Here is a 27479-nt window from a genome sequence, read left to right as displayed (position 1 = left end):
TTAAGTACGACTTATTTTTCTGGTTGTAAAAGTAAAACATACTGAGTGTGAAGAGTGGAAAAAGCAAAAAAAAAAAAAAAAAAAAAAGGAAATAAAAGCCATAAAGCCAAAACCTAGAGATAGGCATTGTTAATGTGCCAGGGTTGTTTTGTTTTGGGTCTTTTTTTTTTTTTTTGCTTTTCTGCTAGTATACACATTTATACATTTTTCCACACGATATGGACCAAACAATGTGTATATATAACAGTTTTTCTCGGAGAAGGCAATGGCACCCCACTCCAGCACTCTTGCCTGGAAAATCCCGTGGACGGAGGGGCCTGGTGGGCTGCAGTCCATGGGGTCCCTGGGAGTCAGACACGACTGAGTGACTTCACTTTCCCTTTTTACTTTCATGCATTGGAGAAGGAAATGGCAACCCACTCCAGTGTTCTTGCCTGGAGAATCCCAGGGACGGGGGAGCCTGGTGGGCTGCCATCTATAGGGTCGCACAGAGTCGGACACTGAGGTGACTGAAGTGGTTTAGCAGCAGCAGCAACAGTTTTTCTGAGATAGAATGTACATATTGGACAAGTCACCCAGTTAAAGTGGTGCAATAAGTGGTCTTTTATGATAAACTTCTTTCACTTAGGGTAGGGTTCATCCATGTTGTCGCAGTGTCATTACTTCCTTCCTTTTTTTCTTAACTGTATAAGACCCAGTTCGCATACCGTACAATTCATCTATTTAAAGTACACAATTCAAATACTTGTAGTATGTTACTGAAGTTGTGCAACCATTACCATAATCAGTTTTAGAACATTTCCATCATCCCAAATTTCACCCTTTTTTGTTGCCAAGTAATATTCCATTGTATAAGCCCACTACACTGTATTTGTCCATTCATCAGTTGGTGGGTGTTTGCGTTCTGTGGATATCATGGATACTGCTGCCATGAACATGTATGTTCTTGTGTGGACATGTTTTCATTTCTCTAGGAGTACAAATTTGGGACCTGAATGAGAACAACGGAAGACCCTAACACTGATGTCTCAGTCACTATGAAGGCCAGCTCTGTAGGACTTCCGCCTGGTTGACATGGGGCCTCAGTTGAAAGGCACCTTGAAGTTGAAGTGGCCCGTGGGAGAGAGAAGAAAGTCACACAACACATAGTCACTCAGATGGTGTGAAGATGGCCAGCAGTTCTTTTTTGTACTCCACTCTGCGGGCAGCCATCTTTATGCAAAGCCCTGGAAGAATGACCTTCACTGAACTGGCGAGGTCATCAAACTCTCTGTTCACCTGGATATCCTGAAGAGAAACCCATCACCAGACAGGATGTTATCACTTTCTGAGAACTTGGCCATTTTACACACACAAGGTCTCAAAGAGCCTCATAGGGCATCAGTTTGTCCCAAGTTTGAACGATTGAAACTGTAAACACATCTCTGAACAGGCTTTGACTCAAGCCCGGGTTGAAATAAATCAGAAGGATAAGAGCAGTGATTTGTAACTAGACTCTTCATGATTTGTATTTGGGGATTCTCTCATTTGTGTTTAACCACCTTAGAAAAGACTGATATTTTTCCTACGTTAAAAGGCAAAACTGGAACTTCCCTGGTGGTCCAGTGGCTAAGACTCCACACTGCCAATAAATAATTTTTTAAAGGCAAAATGGAGTGAAACAGGGTCTTCATCTCTCGTGCAGCCCCTCAAGCGAACCTCCAGCACTAGGATCCACTCGCGGGCACTACTGGCTGGGAGGAGGGGCTGCCTTTCAAGAGCTGAACCTGCAAATCCAAACATCAGTGAGCATGGGCCTCTGAGCCACCTGTTCTCTCTCTGCCAGTGAAGAACCCAGGCAGGGGTCTGAGGTGAGACCACCATGACACCCCGCACAGGGGCAGGAGCGCAGTCAGAGTGGCCAGGTTGGAACTCGGATATGGCCACACCGTATACCTGAGCCAGGCACTCTCTCCAATCCCCACTTCTTTCTTTCTAAAATGGAGAAAGTCATATCTCCCAGGGCTGTTGGGAGGGTCAGAGACAAGGTTTATGAGAAACTCACAGAAAAGTCCAGAAGCTCCAGTGCAGACTGTGGATTAGCCTGGACAGACTTGAGCACACCAGAGCAGCCTTCACTTCGCATGGGATTCCTCGACACCTGAGAAGCACGCAGGTCCCTCAGTGAGGGACGCCAAGCCCAGGCAGCAGGAACAATCCCCCATCTCTGTGGATGTGGCTCTGAGATAGTGGGCGGCCCCACTATCTCAGCTCAAAAGGCTCCTCCCTGCGACCTGATGCCTTTGGTGGTGCTGGAACCGGGAATAGTGGAAGGGAGTGGACACTGGCTGCACCCCCAGCCTGCGCCCACTCTGTCAGGAATCAAAGAGACACACGAGACACACCCTACCCTTAAAGAGCTCACTGTTGCAGGGAGGAGAGGAAAGGAAACAGAACAGTGCAGCATGGAGAGTGCTCAGAGACCCCTGCGCTGACCCTCCATGGGAAGGGAAGGGTGGATGGGACGAAACACCCAAGCTGAGCTTTCCAGGCCAGGTGGGTTGAGTTGGGCATTTCAACAAGAAGAGCCACAGGAGCAAAGCAGGGTTGAGAGGTTGTACCGCATGGCTGGGAAACTGCAAGCAGCTTGGGCTGAGAGTCTTTTCATGCTGTTCATGGGGTTCTCAAGGCAAGAACACTGAAGTGGTTTGCCGTTCCCTTCTCCAGTGGACCACGTCTTGTCAGAACTCTCTACCATGACCCGTCCATCTTGGGTGGCCCTACATGGCATGGCTTATAGTTTCATTGAGTTAGACAAGGCTGTGATCCATGTGATCAGTTTGATTAGTTTTCTGTGATTGTGGTTTTCAGTCTGCTCTCTGATGGAGAAGGATAAGAGGCTTATGGAAGCTTCCTGATGGGAGAGACTTGACTGTGGGGGAAACTCTTTTGTTCTGATGGGTGGGGCCATGCTCAGTAAATCTTCAATCCAATTTTCTGTTGATGGCCCCAGCTGTGTTCCCTCCTTGTTTGACAAAAGACTGGTTCCAAATTGGGAAAGGAGTACGTCAAGGCTGTATATTATCACCCTGCTTATTTAACTTATATGCAGAGTATATCATGAGAAATGCTGGACTGAATGAAGCATAAGCTGGAATCAAGATTGCCAGGAGAAATATCAATAACCTCAGATATGCAGATGACACCACACATACGGCAGAAAGTGAAGAGGAACTGCAGATCCTCTTGATGAAAGTGAAAGAAGAGAGTGAAAAAGGTGGCTTAAAACTCAACATTCAAAAAACGAAGATTGTGTCATCCGGTCCCATCACTTCATGGCAAATAGATGGGGAAACAATGGAAAGAGTGACAGACTTTCTTTTCTTGGGCTCCAAAATCACTGCAGATGGAGACTGCAGTCGTGAAATTAAAAGACACTTGCCCCTTAGAAGAAAAGCTATGACCAACCTAGACAGCATATTAAAAAGCAGAGACATTACTTTTCTAGCAAAGTCTAGTCAAAGCTATGGTTTTCCCAGTGGTCACGTATGGATGTGAGAGTTGGACTGTGAAGAAAGCTGAGTGCCGAAGAATTGATGCTTTTGAACTGTGGTGTTGGAGAAGACTCTTGAGAGTCCCTTGGTCTGAGAGGAGATCCAACCAGCCCGTCCTAAAGGAGATCAGTCCTGCATGTTCATTGGAAGGACTGATGCTGAAGCTGAAACCCCAGTACTTTGGCCACCTGATGCAAAGAATTGAGTCATTGGAAAAGACCATGATCCTGGGAAAGATTGAGGGCAGGAGAAGGGTACGACAGAGGATGAGATGGTTGGATGGTATATCACTGACTCGATGGACATGGGTTTGAGCAAGCTCTGGGAGTTGGTGATGGACAGGGAGGCCTGGCATGCTGCAGTCCACGGGGTCGCAAGGAGTTGGACACGACTGAGAGACTGAACTGAACTGGGCTGAGAGTGAAGGGGCTCAAGGTGGGGAGGAGGGCGGGGCTGGCGGAGCGCAGAGCCCATGTGCTGTGAATGAGCAGATGACTAAGCTTGGCGTTGTCCACAGAGATTTAAAGGCGGGACCGTTTCCTGTCTAGGAAGATGACCCGATGGCAGATGGGGAGGAGGAGTAGTGGGCAACCCTTCCCCCTCCCCAGAGGGAAGGTGCGGGACGAGGCAGGGTCAGCACTGGGCCCCAGCTGACAGGATGCCAAGGAGCCCCCACCTAGAGGCAGCCCTGTGGGGGGACGGTGAGGTCAGGTTTGACTCCCAGAATCCCGTGCGCCTGTTCTCATCTAGGGGACCGTCCGGCAGGTGGCTAGAAATGGAGACTCAGAGCTTAGAGAGAGGTCTGGGTTCTACTTGGGGGCAAGAGTGAGCCTCAGGCTGGGGAAGTGGGTGCTGCTGGGGGCTCCTGGGCTGCCTGAGGGCCAGGCAGGGATGATGTCCCCAGACCTGCTGGCGCTGTCCTTGGGGCACGTGCAGCTGGCAGAGAGGTCCTGGAGGGCCTGCTCTGGCCTCCTTTTACTGCCTTCTGCTCTCGTGGTTGGCCACATCCTCCCCACTGGAGAAGGAACACCTGCATGGCCCCTGGGTTCCAGCAAGGCCAGGGGGAGGTGAGGGGAAGCCCGGTGGGCCTGGGGGTAGTCCGAAGGAATTTGTGGGCCAGGCCAGAGATGGGTGAGTGGATGACGAGGTTGCAGGAGGAAGCCGGGCACCCCCTCCCCCGTGTGCCCGCAGGCACCGGGCTGAGATGTGATGGGGAGGGCGCTGTGTGGGCAGGCATAGGCAGGTCTGTGCCGGGGCCTCCCCCATCAGGCTGGCACTCACAGCAAGAATCCTCAGTGTCTGGTTGACTCGCAGGCCCAGGCCCAGGCTCAGGGCTCCCGCCGCAGAGATGCGGTTGTTGCTGCAACAGAAAGGCGTGTGCCTTGCGCTGCCTTGCAGGCAGCTGTGCAGAGCCACATTGCCCCAGGGCCGCGGCTGGAGCTGCTGGTGCAACCCCCAGGTCCAACCTCCAAGCACTCCCTGGGGGGCCCCGGGCAAGTCAGTGTGTAGACGCTTCAATGGAGTCTCCAGTGTTCAGGGTTCAGCAGACATGCCTAGAGAGTTGTTCCCTGCCAACTCCACTCCCCAGTGGAGACCGGCTGCTGCTCCCGGGCCCTCAGCGCTCAGCAAGTGCTCCCTCACGTCCTGCACCCTGGCTCTGTCCCCACGACAGCCACCCAGCCCCCTCCCCACCTCCTGCTCCAGGGCCCCTCACTGCTCTTGGCTACTTTGTCTCCAGGCCAGCCCCACTTCCCTCTATCTTCTCAGACCCCAGCTTCCCCCACCGGGAGGGGAAAACGGGTAGGATGGAGCAGATGCCTGTGCCAACGGCGGACAGCCCATGACCTGTCTGACCCCCACCTCCTCCCTTCCCTCTGGTGTTCCCAGGAAGCCTGGGACCCTGCCTGGGCTTGGAGGAGCAGCCCAGCCACGGCAGGCCCCCAGCAGCCACGTGCTGGACAGAGCACAAACCCCTCCTGAAAGGGAGGAGCACGCACGTGGAGCACCACGCCCGCACCAGCTCTGCTGAAGAGGTTTACATGCTACACCTCCCACCCCCAGCCACGCGGTAGGAATTACGAGTCCCCAGGTATGAAGGATGGGCTTCCCTAGTGGCTCAGACGGTAAAGGATCTGCCTGCAATGCAGGAGACCCAGGTTCAGTCCCTGGGTTGGGAAGATCCCCTGGAGGAGGGCATGGCAACCCACTCCAGTATTCTGGCCTGGAGAATCCCATGGACAGAGGAGCCTGGCAGACTACAGTCCAGAGGGTCACAAAGCATCGGACACGATTGAGGGACTAACACTTTCACGTAGCAAGGATGAACTTGAGTGAGGGGGACAGAGCGGCATGCCCTGGGACTGTGACAGGTTCCAGCCCTGAGGGTGAACAGCAGCAGGAGGAGCCCCAGTCCCTGGGTGGCGGGGGGCCTGGGGACGGGGACGGGGGCCCCCTGCTCTCACCTCATGTAGAGCTCCTCCAGCACGTTGTTGGTCTTGAGCGCCTCCCCCACCGCGGAGGCTCCAGAATCCCCACAGCCATTGTACGAGATGTCCAGGACCCTCAAGAAGATGTTTGCCTGGGACACAAAGAAGCGACCCCACAGGACCACACGTGCGATGGAGGAAGCCAGGCCCCAGGACAGCTGAGGACAGGAGCCCCAGCCTCCGAGCCCAGGACAGTGGAGGAGCAGAGTGTGGACCGGGAGTAGAAGACCACAGAGGTTGCAGGGGAGAGCCCTGGGCTTGGGCAGTGGTGACCAGTAGAGGGTGGGCACCGATGTGAGTGAGCCTCAGAGTGAGCGGTCTGCCCTGGGGCCACAGGCCCCAGAGACGCTGTGACGGGGACCCCTCCCGGGCAGGGACCCCAAGGCACAGAGCATCCCAGGGCCCAAGGAGGATGCCAGTGAAGGACTGTTGGATGAAATGTGCCCGGAGGACTGTGATGGGGAGAAGTGGGGAGCCCGTGGGTGCCCAGCTTGTGGGGCGGGACCCCGGTCAGCCTTGTCCGAGGCCAAGGCCGTGCTGCTATTCCCCGAGGAGGATCATGCAGAGGCAGCTGCCCCCAGGGGCATCACGGGGCCCTGTGCCCCCATTCCCCAGGTGTTGGGACCAGGGAACAGGCAGAGCATGTGAGAGGGTGTGCAGGGGTCCTGGGGCCCAGGGCTGTCATCTCAGGCAAGCATCTGCCCAGCGGTGAGTGTGCATCACTGGACCAACGGTGTCCCCCAACCCGAGTGTCCGTGACGTCTCTGGAGGCGTGCGTCTCCAGCTGTGGACGCCTCACTCAGCGACCTGAGAGTCGGTGCAGGGAGACCAAACTGTCGTCGTTAAATAGAGCCAGGGAAACTGAAGTCACCTGGAGAAACATCCTCTAAGCGCTGCTGGACAGATCCAAGCCTCCTTTCTTCCTTTTCTTTTTTTATTTTTATTTTTTTTTGACTGTACCATGAGGCATGTAGGATCTGGTTCCCCAACCAGGAATTGAGCCTGTGCCCCCTGAAGTGAGAGCACATAGTCTTAGCTACTGGACTGCCAGGGAAGTCCCTAAGGCTCATTTCTGAAGAGCTGCAAGAGATGGGGGCTGGTGGCTGGGAGACCCAGCCCCGAAGGAGGCCAGAGGGGCTTGCTGGGCGGGGCCTCGTACCTCCAGTCCTCTGGCGATGGCTATGGCTCCCAGGCCTCGCAAGTGATTCCAGCTCACGTTGAGCTCCATGAGTCCTGTGTTTTCTGCCAGGGCTGGTCCAAGCGTCTCCCCTTCAGAAACACCACAACAGACTTTCTTATTCACTCTGATCATTCCTTCAAGAACTGATAGTGATACCCGCTGTGGGCCAGGGCCTCTGCTGTGCACGCGTGTCAGGGCATCTAGCCCCACATGGGCCTGCCCTGCCCTCAAGGCATTCAGATTTAATAGAGAAGCTATAAACACACATCTGTGGGATGTGAGCTATCCAACCACAAACAGGGAGGCTTGGGGACAGACTGGGGGCTAACCCTGCCTTGGGGGGGGGTCAGAAAAGCGGAGAGAGCCTTGAAGATGAAGGGACACCCCATGCGCCCATGGAGAGCGAATGTGGGGGGAGAAGGGGGGACAGGGAGCCCAGGGCTCGTGGAAACACACACAGGCCTGGTGCTGGGCCCCCGGGTGAGGCTGTGAGGGGACGTAGGAGAGACGGGCACTAGAGAGATGCTTTAAGGAGAGACAAGGTTATGGTGGGTGGGGGCGGGAACCAGAGGTCAGGGGGCCCATTGGGTGGCTTGTGCCACCGTCTACGCAGGAGGTGACAAGGTCAGCACGGCTGTGGTAGAGAGCAGGCAGCGGGGTAGAAGAGGAGAGGACTTCCCTGGTGTGGACCAGGGCTCCCAAGGCAGGGGGCCCGGGTCGGATCCTGGGTCAGGGAGCTAGGTCACACGTGCTGCAGCTGAAGAGCCTGCGTGCCACAGCTGGGACCTAGTGCAGCAAAGAAATAAGTAGTGAAGTGGAAGTCACTCAGTCGTGTCCGACTCTCTGCAACCCCATGGACTGCAGCCCACCAGGCTCCTCTGCCCAAGGGATTCTCCAGGCAAGAAAACTGGAGTGGGTTGCCATGCCCTTCTCCAAATAAATAAGTGAATATTAAAAAGAGAGGGAAAAAAGGAAAGGAAAGAGCAGGGCTGGGTGGGTAAGAAACCCGAGAGCTATTTCACATGTAAGATGGGCAGAAGCCCTGCCCACCCTCTCTGCCAAGTCTGGGCTCAGCGGGTCTGACCTGCTCCTGGTTCTCAGTTCCGGCTGCCCCTGCTCCCCCACCCCACCCCCATGTGCAACTGCTGACGCCCTTCTTTACCTGGGGAACAGTGCCTCATTCCCGACCGGGAAGCCTTGCTTACTCAGCCAGGCCAGGTCGGACCATCTCGGACCCCTTGTCTGCTCTGTGTCCATCCTTCCAGGCTCTGAGTGTTAGACCTCCCTGCCTGGCCCCTCTCCCTGGTGCCGCACCCAGCACAGAGCAGAAGGCTCGGCGGCCAGGTCCGCAGACGTGGCAGCACCTTGGAGAGCTCCCTGCAGGGCTGCTAGGACTCCTGGCGCCTCCCTGAGATCCAGACCCCCACCTTCGTCCAGCACCAGGTCTGACAGCCACAGGGTCTCAGACACATCCAGGGCTGGGAGAGGCAGGCGGCGGTGGCGCCCGCTTTGGCGGGAACCCCCTTCTCTGCTGAGCAGCGGAAGGGTGAGCGGGACCTACAGCTGTGAATAAGCCTTCTGTGGTCCCGGTTCGTGTTCTTCACGACCCCCACAGCCACCCCACAAGGTCCGTGCTACCCTGGCCTCGGGTCAGGTGGGGAGGCTGAGATCCCTCAGGGAGGCGGGTCCACCCACAGACCCTCACGTGCCGTGCAGCCTTCAAAGGGCCTCGAGTCCCAAGCCCCTCCGACCTCACTGCCTGTCTGGTGCTGACCCAAAGGGTCACCTAGACTTACTTTGTTGAAAGCCTGAAGTGAGCTTTTCTTTTAATTTGCCTGTTCCCACAGTAGTTTTCTTAGAAGGCAGACTGTCTGTCTCACAGTTGAACTCTAGGACTGATTCTCCCACAGCGAGGCTAGCGCCATTCACTCACGCTCAGAAGGCAGAGCAGTGATTCCTGAACTTTCTGGATCAGGCGAATCTCCTGGGGCAGCTGTTACAATGCAGGTGCACAGGCATGCCCCCCAAGAGGATTCAGAGGCCCAGCAGATCCCAGGCCACGAATCTGTATTCCTAACCCAGGGTCCTGAGGGATTTTTTTTTAATTTTAAAAAATGTTTTAAATTGTATTTGTCTGCACTAGGTCTTAGTTGAAACATATGAGACCTGGTTCCCTGACCAAGGATCGAACCCAGGGCCCCCACATTGGGGACGCAGAGTCCTAGCCACTGGACCTTCAGGGCAGGCCCCCAGGTGACTCTCAGAATTGACTGGGTGTATGCTCCTGGCAGGGCGGCCAGCCCGTGCAGAGGCCCTGGGGCATGGGAGAAGGTGCTGAGACGAGGGCGTCCCACTGATGTCTCCCACCGCACTTGGAGCAACGTCCTCACGTCCCGCCTTGATGTGGGCCCTGCAGCCCCTCTGCCGCTCCGTCCCACGCCGGGCCCCTCTCTCCTGGCTCAGTAGCCCAGCCACCCTGGTGTCTGTCTGTCTCTCTGGCAAATGGTTCCTCTGCTTGAAATGCTCTCCCTCTGGTCTTGCCATGACTGACTTCTCTGTCCTGCACACTCCAGCTTAAACGTCACCTCCTCACAGAGTCCTCCCCGGTGGTCACCTCTCTGAAGTAGTGGGGGGGAGTCCATTCTTCTCTAGAATCCTGCCCTGCTTCTTTCTTTTGTAGCACCAATAATTATGGAGGGTAATCCTGTTAACATGTGTCCCGTGAAGGCATGCTTGCTAATTTGCTTCAGTCGTGTCTGACTCTGCAACCCCATGGACTGTAGCCCACCAGGCTCTCTGTGGGATTCTCCAGGGAAGAACACTGGAGTGGATTGCCGTGCCCTCCTCCAGGGGGTCTCTCTGACCCAAGGATTGAACCTGAGTCTCTCGCATCTGCATCGGCAAACAGGTTCTTTATCATTAGCACCATCGGGGAAGCCCTCCGTGAGGGCAAGGGCTTTGTTGAGTTCATGGTTGGATCCCTAGTGGCTGTCAGGGCCCACAGGCAGTGCTGGGCAGAGAAATATCTGGGGAATGGACTGAGAGTCCCGGGGTGGGGGTGGGGGTGGGGGTGCAGGAACAGGAGCCGGGCACGGCTGCTCCGAGTGGTCCTGCCTACCTCCGCCCACCCTGCCCCAGGAAGACAGTCAAGAGCACCACTGTGGTGACCCTGGCTGGTGGCCGGATGGTACCTGCTTGGTCATTCAGCTGGTTGTAGCTCAGGTCCAGGGACTTCAGGCCCGTGTGGGCCAGCAGGAGCTCAGCCAGGCACTGGGCTGCCTGCTCTTCCAGGCCGTTCCCTGCCAGCTGCAGCCTCTGCACAGCCGGGCTCACCGCCAGGGCGGCACAGATGGCCTGGGCTCCCTCCGCTCCCAGGCGGTTCTCCGACAGGTCCACATCTGGGGGCCAGAACCAGTCCTCAGGGACGGGCTCCAGAGCCAGGCCCCACCCCTTCCATCCCCCACAGCTGCCCAGCCTGTCCTGGCATGGGGGACTTAGTGGCCGGACTGTCCTGGGGTGGGTGGTGAGTCTGCCCCCATCAGCTGGGTCCCCTGCGGCCCCAGGCAGCTCCCCAGAGCCCCCTCCCCAGTCCGTGTATCCACAAGCTTTGTCGGGGGGCTAACGCCGCCTACTCTGCGGGGCTGTAATGTAGATGCACCCAGCCCCACAGAGGGTGATTCACTCCTGGCAACCATGTGGCTCACCCGTGGAAGCCCCACTACCACGTTTCCGGGGACTGGCAGTGACACCTAAGTGGCCTCGCATGGAGGGCTTACGTGAGCAGACACTCTGCGGAGTGTATGTCCCCATGTCTCCAAGGGCTGAGTGTTGAAAACTGAGGCTCAGAGAGACCCTTGCCCAGGGTCTCCCTGCCCTTCCGTGGCAGAGGCGGCATCTAGGTCCAGCCCCTCTCGTCTCGCCCTGCCTGGCCCCTGCCCGTCCACCCCCTGCCTCTCTGCATCCAGGCACTGGGAGGGCACCACACACAGTGGGTGCTGGCTGGCCGAAGACAGTGGAGGAGGCCCCACAACTCCGGGTGCCCCGCAGAGGGCCTGGCCCCACCCCACCCTCCCCACCCTGTGATGAAGCCCTGCCCCCCAGCAGCAGCAGCAGCTGGGAGCGGGGTGGGAAGGCCCCGTGTTGGGTAGCCCAGCCCTACCCCAGGCTCAGAACCTACCACAGATACTGCAGCTTCTGCTCAGAGCGCCCGCCAGGGCCTCTGCACCAGCCCCACAGAGTCCGTTGTCCCGAAGGTCCAGCCGCTTGATGCAGGGATTGGAGTTCAGTGCATGGGCCAGAGCCCGGGCCCCCTGGGACAGAGAGGGATCTGAGGGGCCTGGTCCTTCCCAGGGCCGCAGACACGGCAGGGCACTCCCTGGGCTCTGCCTGCGGGGCTCAGCCTGCTCAGTTCATTCCCACAGGCCCAGGGATGCTGGCTTCTCCTTCTCGGTCTCCCCAGGAGCTTAACCCAACAAATCAGGGGTGCTTTGCAGGCCCCGCCAGAGAAGGCAATGGCACTCCACTCCAGTACTCTTGCCTGGCAAATCCCATGGATGGAGGAGCCTGGAAGGCTGCAGTCCACGGGGTCGCTAAGAGTCAGGCACAACTGAGCGACTTCACTTTCACTTTTCACTTTCATGCATTGGAGAAGGAAATGGCAACCCACTCCAGTGTTCTTGCCTGGAGAATCCCGGGAATGGGGGAGCCTGGTGGGCTGCCATCTATGGGGTCACACAGAGTCGGACATGACTGAAGTGACTTAGCAGCAGCTGCAGGCCCCACAGTCCTTGTACTGAACTCTGTCGTAACCCCGATCCCACCTGTCACTCAGTGTGGGGGCTGGGACATGCCTGGGACCCCGAGTAGGGCTGGGGGAGTGTGGGGCAGTGGGCTCAGGAAGGGACCCCTCCCAAGGCTGCTGCCTCCCAGGTCCTCATCCTCCAAGCCTGCACTAGGGTTCCTCCCGGGGTACCTGGGGCCCCAGGCCACGGTGCCGCAGGCTGAGCTCTGGGGCGCTTCCTTGGCGCAGAAAGCAGGAGGCGGGCACAACGCTATAGGCCCGGCAGGACCTCAGGTAGAGGGTGTCCTTGCCCAGCTCGCCAGGCTTGCGGGCACCTGATGGGAGATGGGGTTCACGTGGCTCCCTCCCGGCCGGCCCCACTGCCCAGCCTGGTCTCCCCTCTGGAGGCGTTTCCTCCTGTGCTGGCGGGGACCGCGGCCCCACGTGCACTCCAGGCCGCTTGTGTAGCTGGTCCTGGCCCTCCCCTCCCCGTCCACCCCCCGGGACCCCGCAGTGTACGCTGTCTCTTCCACCGGACTGCAGACACAGGGCTGTGGTAACCTCTTATGGGGGAGGAAACTGAAACAATTCTAAGTTCCCACCTCCATTCCTTTAGTTTTTTTTCTGATGGCCCGGGTGAGACAGCCCTTCTTACACTGTTTGGGGTGTGGGGGGTTGCCTCTTAACCTCATTCTGGAAGCCTGTTCTAAGGATGGGACGCCAGGAGCATGGTGGGGAAGGCACAGGGCGAGAGCCGCCCCCAGCCCCACGGAGGGGTGCGCTCCTGCCGGACGGGGTCCCCTGCCTATTCGGCCCCAGCCTGCCCCCCACCCCCTGCCAGTAGGCACCTTCTGTCTCCTGGTCAGAGTCCGAATCCGCGTCCAGACCCTTCTTGGCCTCCCGGACCCCAGCAGGACACCCAGAAGCCGCCGCTGCCCCTTCCTCCTGGCCTTCCTTCTCCCCAGGCTCCTGGAGGGGACCCCTCATGGTTACGCCCACTCTGCAATCGCGGCCACAGAGCGGGGATGCGAGGGACTGCCGCGGAGCGCGGCCCGGGGATGGGATGGGCCCTCCGGCGAATTGGCCAATCTGATGGGGCGCTTGTCCGCTGCAGCCAATAGGGACGCCTCCCCGGCAGCGGTTGCCTACGTGACTCCAAGTTGTTGGTTGCTGCGGACGCCGCCGCCAAGAGCGCGCGCTGACCTTGGCTCGCTCGCAACCAGGACTGATCGGCGCGCGGCAGGCTTGCCTCCTCGTAGTCGTCTTTCCACTCGGGAGCCTGGGGCAGCTTCTCGGGGGCGTCGCACAGAGGGCTAGGGGGCCCGGCAGGGCTCGGCTGACTGCTTTCTGCAGCCAGGACCCCACTCCCACCCTGTGGGTCCAGCGCTCACTCACTCCCTAGCAGTTGCCTGTGTTTCTCTCTCCACCCAGGACGCCCTCCGCAGCGCTGCTTGTTGAGCTTCAGGTCTGCACAGGGCAGCTCCCTTCCTGAGGCTTTCCTTGCCCTCTGGGCTCCAGCTGGCCCAGGCCGCCCTCTCACAGTGCCTGTCCCACCTGTCATCTCTCGGAGGTGACGGGTTAGAGGGCATGGGCCGGAGACTGCTCCTCCCTGTGCCCACGGCCCAGCTGGCAGAGTCTGCAGTGGATGGGAGGCCCTGAGCAGCGGGGAGGCTGGGCCTGAGCCCAGGGGCTGGGAGGTGGAGGCTGAGTCCTGCCTGAGTGTCCCTTTAATAGTTGCTGGCTTGGCCCTGCTTGGCGCCTGCTTCAGCTCCCTGTTCAGCTGTGGCTGCAGCTGCTGTGCTGACTCACGCAGCCTGGCCGCCAGCAGGAGCTGGGAACATGGGCTCCCCAGGCACCGGGGTGGGCTGGGGGCTTCTGGATTACAAAACGGAGAAGTATGTGATGACCCGGAACTGGCGGGTGGGCGCCCTGCAGAGGCTGCTGCAGCTGGGGGTCGTGGTCTACGTGGTGGGGTAAGAGAAGAGCTCCCGGGTGTGCTGGCCGGAGGGGTCATGGCTGGGCTGAGGGGCGAGAGGCTGAGTCTTCAGGGTCTGGGCTGGTGGTCGGCGTGCAGGGCAGGAGGTGGGGAGAAGGAAGGCTCTCCGTCCGTCTAGAGGCTGGGGGAGTGTCAGAACAGGTCCTGTGCTCAGGTGCCTCTCTGCATCCTTCCCTGGGCCTTCTTCCCAGCCCCGTGCTGGACTCCGGCACCCAGCAGAATGGGCCCCTGCCCCACACCGGGGGCCCTTGGCCAGGCAGGAGGTGGTCCCTGACCACCTGAGAGCTGAGAGCTGGAGCACTAAGGACCCCGGTAGAGACCACCCTTTCAAGCTGGGTCGGGGGCGTCTTTGAGGAGGAAGCGGATCTAGACAGGGCAGGGGAGGCTGTTGGCTGGTGAAGGAGGTGATGGCGGGCGTCCCCAAGCTCACAGGTGCCTGGCAAGGGCCCTGGCCCTCTGACCCATGGCCGGAGCTCCGGCCTGGGCAAGGGGTTTGGTGTGGGAGACCAGGTGGAGAGAAGGCGGGGCCCCTGAGCCCCGGGCTGGGAGCCAGGAGGGTGCGGGGGAGAGGCGGCCCCGGGGGCACACCGCGCTGCCTGTCCGTCCCCCCTAGGTGGGCCCTCCTCACCAAAAAAGGCTACCAGGAGCAGGACCTGGACCCCCAGGTCTCTGTCATCACCAAGCTCAAGGGGGTCTCCGTGACCCAGATCGAGGAGCTGGGGAACCGGCTGTGGGACGTGGCCGACTTCGTGAAGCCGCCACAGGTGGGTGACTTGGCACTGCTGCCGGGCGCTGGCCCCTCTGACACACCCCCTACTGTGAGTGTGTGCAGGGGCGACGGGGTGCCAGCTCTGGCCCAAGGCCATGCTTGGGGCGGGGCCTCGCAGAGCAGTGGCCTTCCAGTGGAGGAGGAGATGGTCAGGAAGCCAGGCCGGAGGGATGCGTTCAGCAAGCCTGCATCCGGAGCGGGTAGAGAAGACGCGGTGGGCACGGCGGAATGCCGCCTGTGCATGCTCGGTTGGCTCAGTCATGTCCCGCTCTGTGCGACCCCACAGACTGTAGCCCACTGGGCTCCTCTGTCCATGGGATTCTCTAGGCAAGAACACTGCAGTGGGTTGCCATTTCCTCTTCCAGGGGATCGTCCCGACCCAGGGATCGAACCCTTGTCTCTTATATCTCCTACATTGGCAGACGGGTTCTTAACGGCTAGTGCCCCCCAGGAAGCCCACAGGGGAATGCTACTCAGCCAGAAAAAGAATGAAATAATGCTATCTGCAGCTACATGGATGACGCGGAGATTATCAGACACAGACAAACGATATCACTTACACATGGAATCTAGAGTATGACACAGATGAACATACCTACGGCACGGACTCACAGCTGTAGACCACAGACTGTGGCTGCCGCGTTGGGGGGCGGTGGCGAGGCAGGGAGGACGGGGAGTTTGGGATCAGTAGATGTGAACCACTACAGAATGGATAAACAGTAAGGTTCTGCCCCACAGCACAGAAAGCTACATTCAGTACCCTGTACTAAACCACAATGGAGGGGCCTCCCTGGTGGTCTAGGGATTAAGACTCCGTCTTCCCCAAGCAGGGGCCCAGGTATCATCCCTGGTTGGAGAACTAGGTCCTGCCTGCCACGACTGTAGATTCCCACACCGCAGTGAAGATCCCATGGGCTGCAAGTTTAAAAATAATTAAAAGAACAAAATGGAAAAGGAAAAAACAAAAAGTCTGCATCTGGAAAGGGGAGGAGTGTCTCGGAGCGCAATGCGTGAGCTGGAGGGTGGGCTGGGAGGGCCATGGGGGCACTCCTCACTGCCCCCCCCACGCTGTGCCTCCTGACCCTCCTCCCGCCACCCAGATTGTCCGCTGTCTCGGTCTCCTCCCCTGTCCCGCTGGCGCCCAGGTTCTAACCCTGGTGACCCCCGCCCTGAGCACAGCTGCCTCCCGGGGCAGGCCCACCTCATCCGACGGGAAATCACCTCCCGCCCCCAGTGTGGCCTCTCGTCCTCCAGTGACGTCCCCCAGTGTCCACGTTGGGCCCACTGGCCACCTCCCTGCCCCTCCCTCTGGTTCATTCCGCTTCCTAACAGCTCTCATGGCCGCTTGCGCCATCCCTGGGTCGGGCTGACAGAGGCCTTCCGCTGGGCCCCCATGCAGCAGCTGGGCTGGCCCTCCCAGCCCCTGCCTGCCGCCTCAGAAGCCTCCTTCTCGTGGGGGTCCACCAAGCCCCTAAGTTCCCTTTTGTAATTAGTCTCACCGCGTCGGGTCTCAGTTGCGTCCGGGATCTTGCGCTGCGGTGCACGGACTCTCCAGTGGGCAGCATGTGAGCTCAGTCGCTCTGTAGCGTGTGGGAATCTTTCTTAGTTCCTGGACCAGGGATCGAACCTGAGTCCCCTGCATTGCAAGGCAGATTCTTCTCCACTGGACCAGCAGGGACGTCCCCACTGAGCCCCTCAAGATCCTGACCACCGCCACCCCTGATGCCTCTTCCTGGGTGTGTGTACCCCAGGAAGCCTGCTGAGTTTGCGTGTGCAACATGCGGGCACCAGCCATCGTCGACCCGGACAGAGCACCCCTCTGGCCCCCTGGCCCCTGGCCCTGTCTGCAGTGAGGGATCCACCTTGCCTCTAACTTGGATCTGCGGTGTCTGGAATCAGAGGGCTCTTGGAAAATCCTGGTTGAGCAACTAAGTGAATGTGGGAGACAGACATGGGATCAGGAAAGGTCGCAAGCCCTGCTGAGCTCCTGTCTCTGACCCTTGCCACACTGGAGGTGTTTTCCTGGGGCTCAGGGCTGGTGGCTTGATGGCGCCAGGGCCCCTCCCCGCACGAGCCAAGCTGCCAGCTGCTGGCCTCTCCTGGTGGGGGGCGGGGAGCAGAGACCCACCCTGACACTTCTCTTCCAGGGCGAGAACGTGTTCTTCTTGGTGACCAACTTCCTTGCGACACCAGGACAAGTCCAGGGCAGGTGCCCAGAGGTAAGACTGCCCGAGGGCTTCCCATGGGTCCCCAGTTCCAGACTCTGTCCCCGATGAAGTGTCCGGGCCCTTCCGCATTCTGGTCCTGCCTCCGGGCACTCTGGAGGTTGTCCAGGTAACACCCAGAACAAGGCACAGTCCTCAGGTGGAGTCCGATAGCCAGAGGCAAGCTGGAAGATCACCTCCCTTTTCTAGACGTAGCTTCTATTAATGTGTCCCAGGAGCAGCTTCCGTTTCCGTCAGCCAACAGCGCACTGCTGCCCAGGCCGACCGCAGGGCCGCTCGCGGTCTGTGCATACTGTGCCTGCAGCTGTGGTCCCCGCCATCCACAAAAATCTCACCATCCCTAGAAACTGCACCTTTCCTCCTCATCGAGGGCATCCCAGGGTGGACCTGTGTCACAGAGCCCAGCCCTTCTCTCCAGCTGTGGATTTTTTATCTGATTTTTTTCAAGTTGTGATAACATACACATAACATCAAAATTACCATCTTGGGAGGGCGGTTCAGGATGGGGAACACCTGTACACCCGTGGCAGATTCATGTTGATGTATGGCAAAACCAATGCAATATTGTAAAGTAATTAGCCTCCAATTAAAACAAATTAATTTATATTAAAAAAATAAAACAGCTCAAAAAAAATTACCATCTTAACCATTTTTAAGGGTTCAGTTTCCCGGCTGTGGGTTTTGCTTAAAGAGTCCTGACCCAGGACACGGCCGTGGAAGCCTACCTCTGTGATGATATTTTTCTTTCGTCAAGGCTAAAATGTAGTCACTTGCTGGCTGGAGAGAAAGGGTGCAGTCAGCTGCCCCCGAGTCCTGCTCGGTGGTCCCACCGCTGTTGCTGGGGCATCCCGTGTGCCCGGTGGGCCCATCTTCCCTTGGCAAACACCCGATGTCCTTCCCTTTGCAAACTCTCACGGACGTCTAGTCTTGGTTGAGTGTGTGGACTGTCCCGAAGTTTTGCTGGGGCCGTGGTTCTGTCTTTTCTGGAATCCACGGGACTCCTCTTTGCTCCATGTCCCGGCTTCTGGCTCTTCCCGTGAAACGGCCGGGGCCGGGCCGTAACGCATCAGATCTGACCGCCCGCCTTCCTCAGAGCCGCTCCTCCGGGGGTCCTGGTGGGTTGGTCCTAAGAGCAGTGCCACAGCCTTCAGAAACCCACCCAGCCTCCCCTGGGGGCTGCAAAACCCCACCCGCACACACCAAGCAGCTCTGGGGCAGACGGCCCAGCCACCAAGACAGGTCCTGGGGTGGCGCAGAAGCTGCAGCTGGGAGTCCCTGGGGGCTCGGCCAGGGCTTCCCTCTGGGACCCAGGCTCAACAGGGGTCTTCACGCTGTGCAGGCAGACGGGGATGCGTGGGTCAAGGCCCCCCGTGTGGGGCGAGGCATCTCGGGAGTCACCTGCTGCTCAGTGGGGGTGGAGCCACTGAGTGGACTGGAGTTGGGGGGTATCCCAAGAGCTCTGTGGAGGAGCTGGTCTTGATCACAGGGGCACGGCGGTGCAGGGGGCTCAGGGGAGGGGAGCTCCGTCTCCACTGCCTCGGGAGGGGCTTTTCGGGAAGCCGGATGGAGGAGGACAGGGCCTGGGGGGTGCCCACGGTGACCCAGCCAGGCGGCGAGGAGGAACGGACGTGGGACACGGTGGGGACCTCGAGGCCAGGCAGGTGGCCCCACACTGTCCTCCGACCACCAGTGTCCCTACACTGTCCTGAGCTGGGTGCCCTGGGCAACGGTGTCCAGCATCAGCCAGGACAGAACTGCAAGCCTGCATCTGTGAGACTGTGCCTCCCTCTGGGGCCTGGAGCCCCGGAAAGCTCACCCCCTTCCCCTGCTGGCTGACCCCTGAAACCCGGTCCCCGTGTGCAGGCAGCCACGCCCCGTCTCACAGGAGAAGAAGCAGGGATGCGGCTAGCCTGTGTGCTCCCAGGCCCTCCCACGGGGCTCGCCCTCCGTCACTGCCCAGCGCCCCACCCGGCACGCCCTCACCCTCCTCGCCGCGTGTCACCTCCCCTGTTCCGTCCTCTGAACTGGACCAGAGGTCCTGGGCCTGGCCACCTCACTCCCGTCCCCCCAGGAGGAGTGGGTCAGGAGTCTTGCTCAGCCTTGGAATTCTGCCTGCACCCGTCTCCCGCTGGGGCTGCTGCCTGCGTGATTATCTGCAGCCTCTGGCTCTCGGGTACCCCCAAACTCAGAGATTCCCAAGGGGCTAAGGCAGGAAGGGGTGTGTCCCCCTGCCCTGCAGGGCAGGGTCCCCGAGGGAGGCCCCTCCAGGCCCTTGGCGGTCTGCTCTCTGCCCTCAGCACCCGTCCATCCCTCTGGCTAACTGCTGGGCTGACCAGGACTGTCCCGAGGGGGAGACGGGGACGCACAGCCACGGTAAGCAGGCCTGCCTTGCAGGGCCTCCCCACGCTGGGGGGCTCCGGCCCAGGGGACCCTGGGTGGTGTGCGTCTGTCCTGCATGTCAGCCTCCCTCCCCCCACCCCTGCCCAGGCCCCATGAAGATTCGAGGGCCTGGGGTTTGTCCCGTGTTTTCAAGGCATAAAGACGGGCCAGTGCGTAGTGTTCAATGGGACCCACAGGACCTGCGAGATCCGGGGCTGGTGTCCAGTGGAGAGCGGTGCTGTGCCCGTGTAAGCCCCCCAGGCCCTGTGCCCACCCCCCGACCACCCCCAACCGCGGAGCCTGCCTCTCACATCCCCCCTCCACCCTGCAGGAAGCCCCTGCTTCTCCAGGCTGAGAACTTCACTCTGTTCATCAAAAACACCGTCACCTTCAGCAAGTTCAACTTCTCCAGGTAAGCGGGGGTTGGAGGTGGGGGGGTGGCAGACCGAAAACCCTCCTGGCCTGCCTGGCCCGATCCCCGCCTGCCCCCTCAGGTCCAATGCCCTGGACACCCAGGACCCCACCTACTTCAAGCTCTGCCACTACGACCCCCACTCCAGCCCTGCCTGCCCCGTGTTCCGCATCGGGGACCTCGTGGCCGCAGCCGGAGGGGTCTTTGAGGATCTGGCGCTGCTGGTGGGTCCCCGGTGGGGTGGGCGCGGCTCCTGGCGGCCAGGGAGGCCCCAAGAGCCGCTGGGGCAGTGCGCGCTGTGTGCAGGGCGGGGCTGTGGGTGTCCACGTCCGCTGGGACTGCGACCTGGACAGCAGGGGCGCTGACTGCCGGCCCCAGTACTCCTTCCAGCTGCAGGAGCGGAGCTACAACTTCAGGTGCGGCCCCACCGCCCCTGCCCCGGCCGGCCCCCAGAGCCCCGGATGCCCGCGGTGGGGGGGTGGTCGCCAGGGCCCCCAGCACAGGCTCCGTCCAGCCTCCACTCTGCACCCCCTCTGCCGCCAGGACCCCCGGCTCCCTCCCTAGTCCTGCCTCCAGCATTCCCTCCACCACGCAGGGGCTTTATTTTACTTTTTCCTTTAGGTTTTATTTTAAAAAGTTCCAAAGTCTATAGAAGAGTTCAAAGATTAGTGCCTTGAACACCCACGTCACCTTTGAGAAAAAGAATCTAATGACTTGAGTTTCCTGGACTGTGTCAGTAACAGTCCAGAACCTGTTTATTTTCTAATTCAAGGTGTGGTCAATGGGCTCGCACCGCAGTTACCGTCACGTCTGAGTCTCCCAAGCAGAACCCCCTGGGATCCTGTCCTGCCACCTCACCATGTGTACACACACATGCACACACGAGCACATGCTCACACACGAGTACACAAAGGCACGCACACATGTACATGCTCGCGCATAGGGCACATGCGTGTACATGCCCACACGTATGAGCACACACGAACACATGCTCACACATGAGTACCTACACACATGCACACACACGCTCACACACAAGTACATGCACACGCACACACATGCACACACACACATGCACACGCACACACACACACATGCACACGCACACACATGCTCACACAGCCCCCAGGCCTGGAGGCGACGGCCTTGACTGCTACCTGGGCCTCACCTGGCCCGGCTGCACTGACCGCCCCCCGCCCCCTCCCCGTGCTTTGTGTAAAACTGCTTCCCAGCCTCTGGAAAGCCAACCTGAGGGGCCCTGCAGAAAGCCTTCCCTGCTTCCCAGGGGAGAGTGAGGTCCCCTCTCTGGACCCCACAACTCTGGGCCTGCGTCCAGCTCCCCAACTCCCACTGCTGGTGTCTGTTTAGGGACCCTTCTGCCCCATCCCCTGGGAAGGCAGGGAGCTCCTGAGGGGTGGGACCCAGCTTGCTTTACCCCCGTGTCCTCGGCAGCCTTCTGGAACGCTGGGCGGGGCTGGGGGTTTGTGGGGTCAGCGGGTGAGGGGGATGGAGGCTGCGAGGGGGCGGAACAGGCTACCAGCCTCTCTCCTGCCCCCAGGACAGCCACACATTGGTGGGAGAGCTCGGGTGTGGAGGCCCGCAGCCTGCTCAAGCTCTATGGGATCCGTTTCGACATCCTGGTCACAGGGCGGGTAGGTGGGCAGGGTTGGAGGGGGCGGGGGGTGATGGTCACATCACTGGGCGGGTAGGTGGGCAGGGTTGGTGGGGAGCTGGGCGGCAGGGACGGTCATGGCTCAGGGCTCCACCCCATCTCTCAGGCAGGGAAATTTGGGCTCATCCCCACGCTTATCTCTCTGGGCACGGGAGCAGCCTGGCTGGGCGTGGTGAGTGTGGAGAGCGTGGGCAAGCATGCGCCCAGCCCGCTCCGGCACGGCTGGGCCCCCGGTGTCGGGTCTGGTCGGGGGAAGGCCTGGGGGGTGGGTCTGGGCACAGCTCAGCCCTGCTGCCCCCAGATCACCTTCCTCTGTGACCTGCTGCTGCTGTACGTGGATGGAGAAGCGCACTTCTACTGGAGGACCAAGTACGAGGAGGTACGCTGCGCGTGGGGCCTGGGCGCTGCCTGTCTGGGGCTTTGGCCCGAGCCCGTCTGCTGCCATCATCCACAGGTAAAGGCTCCAAAAAGGACCGCCCGCCCCGAGCAGACAGAGCTGGCACCCGCACCCCCCCGCCCAGCTGTCCAGGGGCCTTAGAGGGAGCCCAGCACCTGTCCTGACGGCCACCGCCGGGAGCTGGACACCGAGGCTGTGGCCCCACTAGACGGCCTGCTCCCTGCTGGTGGGGGGTCGGGGCTGGGAAGGCAGGGAGCTCGCCTTGGGACCCTCGTGGATGGAGCCCCCAGGACTAGATGGGGGGGAAGGATGATTCCTCCTGGGGCAGGGAGTGCCCTGGAGCTGCCTGTGCAGGGACCTGTGGCAGGACGCCTCAGGGTGCCGTCCTGGGGCTCCAGCTGCATCTGTGTGTGGAAAACCCTCTCCCAGCTCTTCTCCAGGATGCCCAGCGCGGCCCCCGCACCAGTCGTCTGCACAGCCCCTCCTCTGGCTGTACAGACCCCAGCCCTCTCCTCGGTCAGCACCCCCATCCCGAGCCCCCATCTTGGAGCCCCAGGGTCTGAGGCAGAGTGTCTCTGCTGCTGGGATCCACTCCTGGAATTCAGACTGGGGCGGGCAGACGGCCCAGCCCTTCCCCGTGGCAGCTCTCAGGCTCTGGGGGGGCTGGGACTGACAGAAGACCAAGGACGAGCTGCTACGGTGGTGGGCTGAGCCCCCTGGAGACACCCAGCCCACCCCCTGGAACTGTGCGGGTCAGGGGGACTGGTGGGAGGGGAATTCTCCGCTGCCCAAGGTCACCCCCGGGGCCAGCCTGTAGCAGAAGCTCTCTGGAGGCCCTGCCTTTCAGGAGCAGAGCCCCAAGGCTGGAAAGAATGTCCCAGACGAGTCCCCGAGGCCGCGGCAGGCTGGCCAGGCTGTGGTGTGGAATGTCCCAGACAAGTCCCCGAGGCCGCGGCAGGCTGGCCAGGGTGTGGTGTGCAGTTTTCACGGGGTCTGGGTCTGGGTCCCGCCTGCTGGGCTCCTCATGGCAGAGTTTTGGGAGTGCTCGTGTGGGAGGCCTGGGGCTCTTTCTCATGGGGCCCAGCGACCAGGCCTGCTGGCCGTGGCCAAGGCAGTGACGCAGGCCGGCTGTAGAGGGCCAGCGCCGGGCTCAGGCTGGGCTCAAGCTGACTCTTGATCCTTAGAGCAGTGTCCGAGGGGGCAGGGGGGCCCTCAGGGCCAGGGCGAGGGGTGTGGGCCTGTGTGTGGGTCCAGACAACGCTGACGGATGGCTGCAAGGTCGGGGAGTAAAGCCTGCCTAAGCCACAGTTTCTCGCATGCTCCTTACAGGCAGGGATGAGGCTGGTAGTATCTGCGGGGGCAAAGCATCGCCTGGGAGACCGACGGGCCGTGCGGGCTGGGCCTGGGCCCTTCCCAAGAACCAGGGGTCAGGGGAGAGCTAGAGGGCACTTGGGGAGGATTCAGGCTCTCGGGCGCCCAGCCCGGGGAGGCACCAGGGTCTGAGCCTAGTGGCCTAGGGACTCAGTCTGCACGTTCTGTGCCCATGGGTACATGTCTGGAGGTGCGTGTGCTCATGCGGGCATGCCTCTGCCTCCCCAGGGGGGCCTCAGGCACACGCCACGCTCTCCGGGAGCCAGGGAGACAAGGGTACCCTGGAACTCTGCTGCCCTTCTAGGCAGCCTCCCCGGGCCCCAGGCGCCTGTGTCAGGCGCACCCCCTGCGGGAGGTGAGCCTGACTCTGCCCCTCTGTGCTGGCGCGTGGGGGGCTGTGGCACCCTCGGAGGGGTAGAGGGCACTGGCCTGAGTGTCCTCAGCCCAGGGCTGTCCCAGGCTGGCACCTCCCCTGCACGGAACCCCAGCATTCCACCCTCACGACCCTGTTCCACACTGACAATCGAGGGAGCCCTTCCCAGGGGCTGGTGAGGACTCGATGCCTCCAGATCCACGGACATGACACGGCCACACGGCTGGTTGAGCGATACCTATTGTGGGTCCCCGAGACAGGGCGTCCTCCCCACCGGCCCCAGTAGCTGGAAGGGGTTGCAGAGTCCACCGCCCCAGCACCGGCCGCGCCCACTCCAAGGGCGACGGGCAGCACCGGCCTCTAAACTAGAGTCCGTGGGTCCCAGGGGCCCCCTCAGGTGGGCAGGCCCGCGAGTCCACCGAGCTGCCCTAAACGGAGGGCAGGCAGCTCTCACGGACTGCCAGGCCCCTGGGCCGGCGCCTGGCCGGGGTCCCGCACCGTCTCCTCCACCCTGCCGTCGGAGAAAGCTACGTAGCGGGCGGTGACCAGCCCCGGCGGCTCCCGCCAGTTCTCCTTGCTGTGCCAGATGCCGTAGCCGAAATACACCAAGAGTCCTGCCGGGGTGGTGCAAGCATGAGCAGCAGGCCCCAGCCCTGCTCGGCCTCCTCACCACCGCCACCCGACTCCGCCCCCAGAAGCAGGCCCCGGGCCCCAGCCCAGCCCCCACTCACCTATCAGCAGCCAGATGGTGAAGCGCACCCAGGTCAGGTAGCTCAGCTTCAGCATGAGGCAGAAGTTGAGGACGATGCTCAGAGCTGGAATCAGGGGCACCAGGGGCATCTGGGGGGGCAAGGGCAGGACTGGGTCGGCTGCAGGGGCCCACTGGCCCAGGGCCCGCTTCTGCAGGCCTCCAAGCCTGTTTCTGCCTCTGGAGCGCTGGAGCCTGGGGCCCACCCGCAGACGCGGGGACGTGCCCGGCGGAGGACGCGGGGTGGTGGGCTGACGGCGGGTACGGGGGGCGGCAGGGGGTTACCTGGAAGGTGTCCTTCAGGCGTTGCTGCTGGTGGGCCCCCAGGACGAGGAGACTGAGCAGAAACGTGACGCTGCTGCACAGCAGCAGCAGGAGGAAGCCCCAGAGGGGGAGGCGTAGGACCGAGTGCCCGAGCATCAGCACGCAGCCCAGGGCGATGGCGGAGACCACCAGCCCGCAGACGGCCCCGCGCACGGCCGCGCCGGGGCTGCCCCTGTCCAGGAAGCCCAGGTAGGGCCTCAGGGCTGGCCGCAGCCGCCCCGGCTCGGGGCCGTGCCCTGCGCCCACCAGCTCCAAGTGGTCAGAGAAGGAGCTGTACTCCTTGGCCTTCGGGCCGGAGCCGGCCAGGCTGGGCGAGCGGGACTGAGAGGCCGTCTGGAACCGCAGCACAAGCACGCTGATGGCCACGAAGGTGTAGGCCAGCAGGGTGCCGATGGACAGGAACTGCACCAGGGCGTCGAGGTCCAGCAGCAGCGTCACCACGGCCGTGAGGGCCCCGAACGCCAGGATGCCCAGCAGAGGCACCTGCGTCCGGGGGTGTACGTAGGCAAACATCTCAAAGAACAGCCCGTCGGCGGCCATGGCGTAGATGATACGCGGCAGGCAAAAGAGGCCACTGAGCTGGACGGTGGTCATGGCTGCGGCAGAGGGCGAGGGCTGGTCAGCGCACCCAGCAGTTGGGCACCCCAGAGGCGCCTGAGTTTATCGGGGTTCTCGGAGTGAGCCTGAGTGCCTGCAAGCTGCAGGGCAGTCACCGCTCCTCCAGCCCAGGAATGGGACACCTCAGTCTAGGTTGCAGGCTGGGGAGGGGGCAATCTGGTGATGGCTGAGTCCCTGTGAACAGGAAGCATGTGCCCAGGCCGACATCCCACATATAAGGGGGCCAGCAGGTCCCTGCCCACAAGTCTGGGTGGAGTCTAATAATTAGCACCTCCCTGGGCTACAGCTGGTAAAACTGAAGCCCAGATGTAGATGTGTGGTCCCCCCCGCCAACCCACCCCGGGAGACCAGGGCAGGACCCCACTCACCGCAGATGGAGCCAGTTGCCACGAGGTAGCCGGCCCAGCTGTAGCCCCGTTGGTAGAAGGCGTCGGCGAGCGCAGAGTTAGGGTTCAGACTGTGCCAGGGGATCATGAGGGTGAGCACGGCAGAGACCAGGATGTAGGCGGTGGCCGCCAGCCCGAGCGACAGGGCGATGGCCAGGGGCACAGCGCGCTTCGGGTCCCGGGCCTCCTCGCTGGAGGCGGCAATGACGTCGAAGCCCACAAAGGCGTAGAAACAGGTCGCCGTGCCAGACATGACGCCGGAGAAGCCGAAGGGTGCAAAGCCGCCCTCCGCCTCGCCCCAGTTGCTGGGCCGGGCGAGGATAAAGCCCAGGACAACGATGAAGAGGATGACAATCATGCTGACGGCCGACAGGGTGTGGTTGAGCCAGGAAGAGACGCGGGCCCCGCAGGAGACGAAGGCAGAGGCCAGAAGGATGATGCCTGCAGCCAGCCAGTCTGGACTTCTGGCCAGGAAGGGCACCTGCCAGACACCCAGGTGGGCCTCGGTGAAGTTCTGGATACGGTGGTCGAACATGGCGTCCAGGTAGCCGCTCCAGGCGCGGGCCACGGCGGCACTGGCGATGACGTACTCAAGCACGAGGTTCCAGCCGATGAGGAAGGCCCACAGCTCTCCCATGGACACGTAGGTGAACAGGTAGGCAGAGCCCGTGCGGGGCACACGGGCCCCGAACTCCGCGTAGCACAGGGCCGCCATCAGGGAGGCCACGGCGGCCACGACGAAGGACACGGTCACGGCAGGGCCCGTGACCTCCTTGGCCACGACGCCCGTGAGCACGTAGAGGCCGGAGCCCACCATGGAGCCCACCCCCAGCAGGGTCAAGTCCAGCGCGGACAGGCAGCGCTGCAGCGACGTCGCCATGCTGCTGTCCGCCAGCAGCTTCCGCCGCTTCAGCTTCTGGCAGAAGCGTGCCAGGCCGGCAGCGCAGGGCCGTCCCGGAGCCATCGTGGGCAGAGAGGCGCAGAGAGGAGCCCGGAGCCAGCTGCAGGCACCTACCAGGGCCAGAGCGGAGTGACGGGCTGCCCTGCCGGCAGTGCGATTGCACCCTGGGTCCCAGGCGCCCTTAACAGTGGGCTGCCAGAGGGCTGGGCTGGGCTGGGTGGGAGGGCCGTCTGCCTCCAGGGCAGGGCAGGGAACCAAGTGGAGCTGAATCTGGGCGCGTTGTGGTGGGGGTGGGGCGGGGGGTGGCAGCCCCAGGGAGCCAGACTGGGGGCCCAGCCTCCGGACCTGGGAACCCAGAGCCAGGTGGAAACCCGAGGCTTCCCGGGAGCTGGGCCAGGCCTCCAGCACCCGGAACAGGCGCTGGGCGTCTCCCGGGCTGCCACCTGGCCTCAGACGCCGGATCCCCCTCCTCCGCCCCGCAGGCGCAAGCCGCGCAGCGGCCCGAACGAGCGGGGGATCCCAGGCTCCTGGCTGCGCCTTCGACCCAGACTCGCTGCCGCCGCCCCTGGAGCCAGCCTCACCACCCACTCCTCAGGTACCCGAGCCTTCGCCTCCTCCCAGCCCGAGCCCGTCCCCTCTGCCACCCACCTGCCGCCGCCACAGCCGCCGCCGCCACTCTGCGCACTGCGCCCTCCCAGCCCGCCCGTGCGGTCCTTGCGCGCGCAGAGCCCGCCCCCACCCCCAGGCGCCTGAGCCAGCGCGGCCGCACCTTGCTCACCCTGGCTCCAGGGGCGCCCCATCCCTGGGTCTGGGAGGAAGCCCGGGCCAAGGCCAGCGGGGTCACCCTGAGCGGGTGCAGTTCTGGAGGCAGGGGACGGGTCTGGAGCCCACCTGCATCCCGCTGGAGCAGACTCCCTCCTTGATCCTGC

The 27479-nt window shown here is 61.4% G+C and overlaps 3 protein-coding genes across 14 annotated transcripts; 1 reads left to right on the top strand and 2 right to left on the bottom strand.

Moving 5' to 3' along the window:
- Window positions 1–579: 579 nt before the first annotated feature.
- Window positions 580–13055, bottom strand: LRRC74B (leucine rich repeat containing 74B). Of its 2 annotated transcripts, none has more exons than XM_027566087.1 (9): window positions 12828–13053; window positions 12172–12314; window positions 11377–11509; window positions 10391–10597; window positions 7179–7288; window positions 5996–6111; window positions 4815–4893; window positions 2045–2140; window positions 580–1287 (listed from the first exon to the last, which is right to left on the bottom strand). In XM_027566087.1, exons 1-9 carry the CDS (start codon window positions 12964–12966, stop codon window positions 1150–1152), a joined length of 1161 nt encoding a protein of 386 aa, XP_027421888.1. In that variant the 5' UTR covers window positions 12967–13053; the 3' UTR covers window positions 580–1149. The 2 variants fall into 2 exon arrangements, with proteins under 2 accessions (XP_027421888.1, XP_027421889.1); XM_027566088.1 differs by lacking the exon at window positions 580–1287 and adding an exon at window positions 1498–1766 and having other exon boundaries at window positions 12828–13055.
- A 396-nt stretch (window positions 13056–13451) lies between these two features.
- P2RX6 (purinergic receptor P2X 6) lies at window positions 13452–23136 on the top strand. Of its 11 annotated transcripts, none has more exons than XR_003515134.1 (12): window positions 13453–13952; window positions 14589–14739; window positions 16892–16963; window positions 19267–19342; window positions 19503–19596; window positions 19680–19760; window positions 19843–19984; window positions 20067–20176; window positions 21319–21416; window positions 21470–21604; window positions 21734–21811; window positions 21887–21978. XR_003515134.1 is itself a non-coding variant. In XM_027566082.1 (12 exons), the coding sequence occupies exons 1-12, from the start codon at window positions 13819–13821 to the stop codon at window positions 21968–21970; spliced, it is 1182 nt and encodes a 393-aa protein (XP_027421883.1). In that variant the 5' UTR covers window positions 13455–13818; the 3' UTR covers window positions 21971–23136. The 11 variants fall into 11 exon arrangements, 8 of the variants coding, with proteins under 8 accessions (XP_027421882.1, XP_027421877.1, XP_027421881.1 ...); XM_027566082.1 differs by having other exon boundaries at window positions 13455–13952; window positions 21319–21412; window positions 21539–21604; window positions 21887–23136; XR_003515133.1 differs by having other exon boundaries at window positions 13452–13952; window positions 21470–21811.
- A 659-nt stretch (window positions 23137–23795) lies between these two features.
- On the bottom strand, window positions 23796–27243 carry SLC7A4 (solute carrier family 7 member 4). Its single transcript, XM_027566074.1, has 5 exons — window positions 27199–27243; window positions 25632–26660; window positions 24607–25241; window positions 24305–24413; window positions 23796–24187 (listed from the first exon to the last, which is right to left on the bottom strand). The coding sequence occupies exons 2-5, from the start codon at window positions 26611–26613 to the stop codon at window positions 24024–24026; spliced, it is 1890 nt and encodes a 629-aa protein (XP_027421875.1). The 5' UTR covers window positions 26614–26660; window positions 27199–27243; the 3' UTR covers window positions 23796–24023.
- Window positions 27244–27479: the final 236 nt, after the last annotated feature.

Source organism: Bos indicus x Bos taurus, chromosome 17 (assembly GCF_003369695.1).
Source record: "Bos indicus x Bos taurus breed Angus x Brahman F1 hybrid chromosome 17, Bos_hybrid_MaternalHap_v2.0, whole genome shotgun sequence".
In the NCBI taxonomy this organism is placed as follows: Eukaryota; Metazoa; Chordata; class Mammalia; order Artiodactyla; family Bovidae; genus Bos; species Bos indicus x Bos taurus.
Note: the sequence above shows the minus strand (reverse complement) of the source record. Positions and strands in the feature narration are given on the sequence as shown.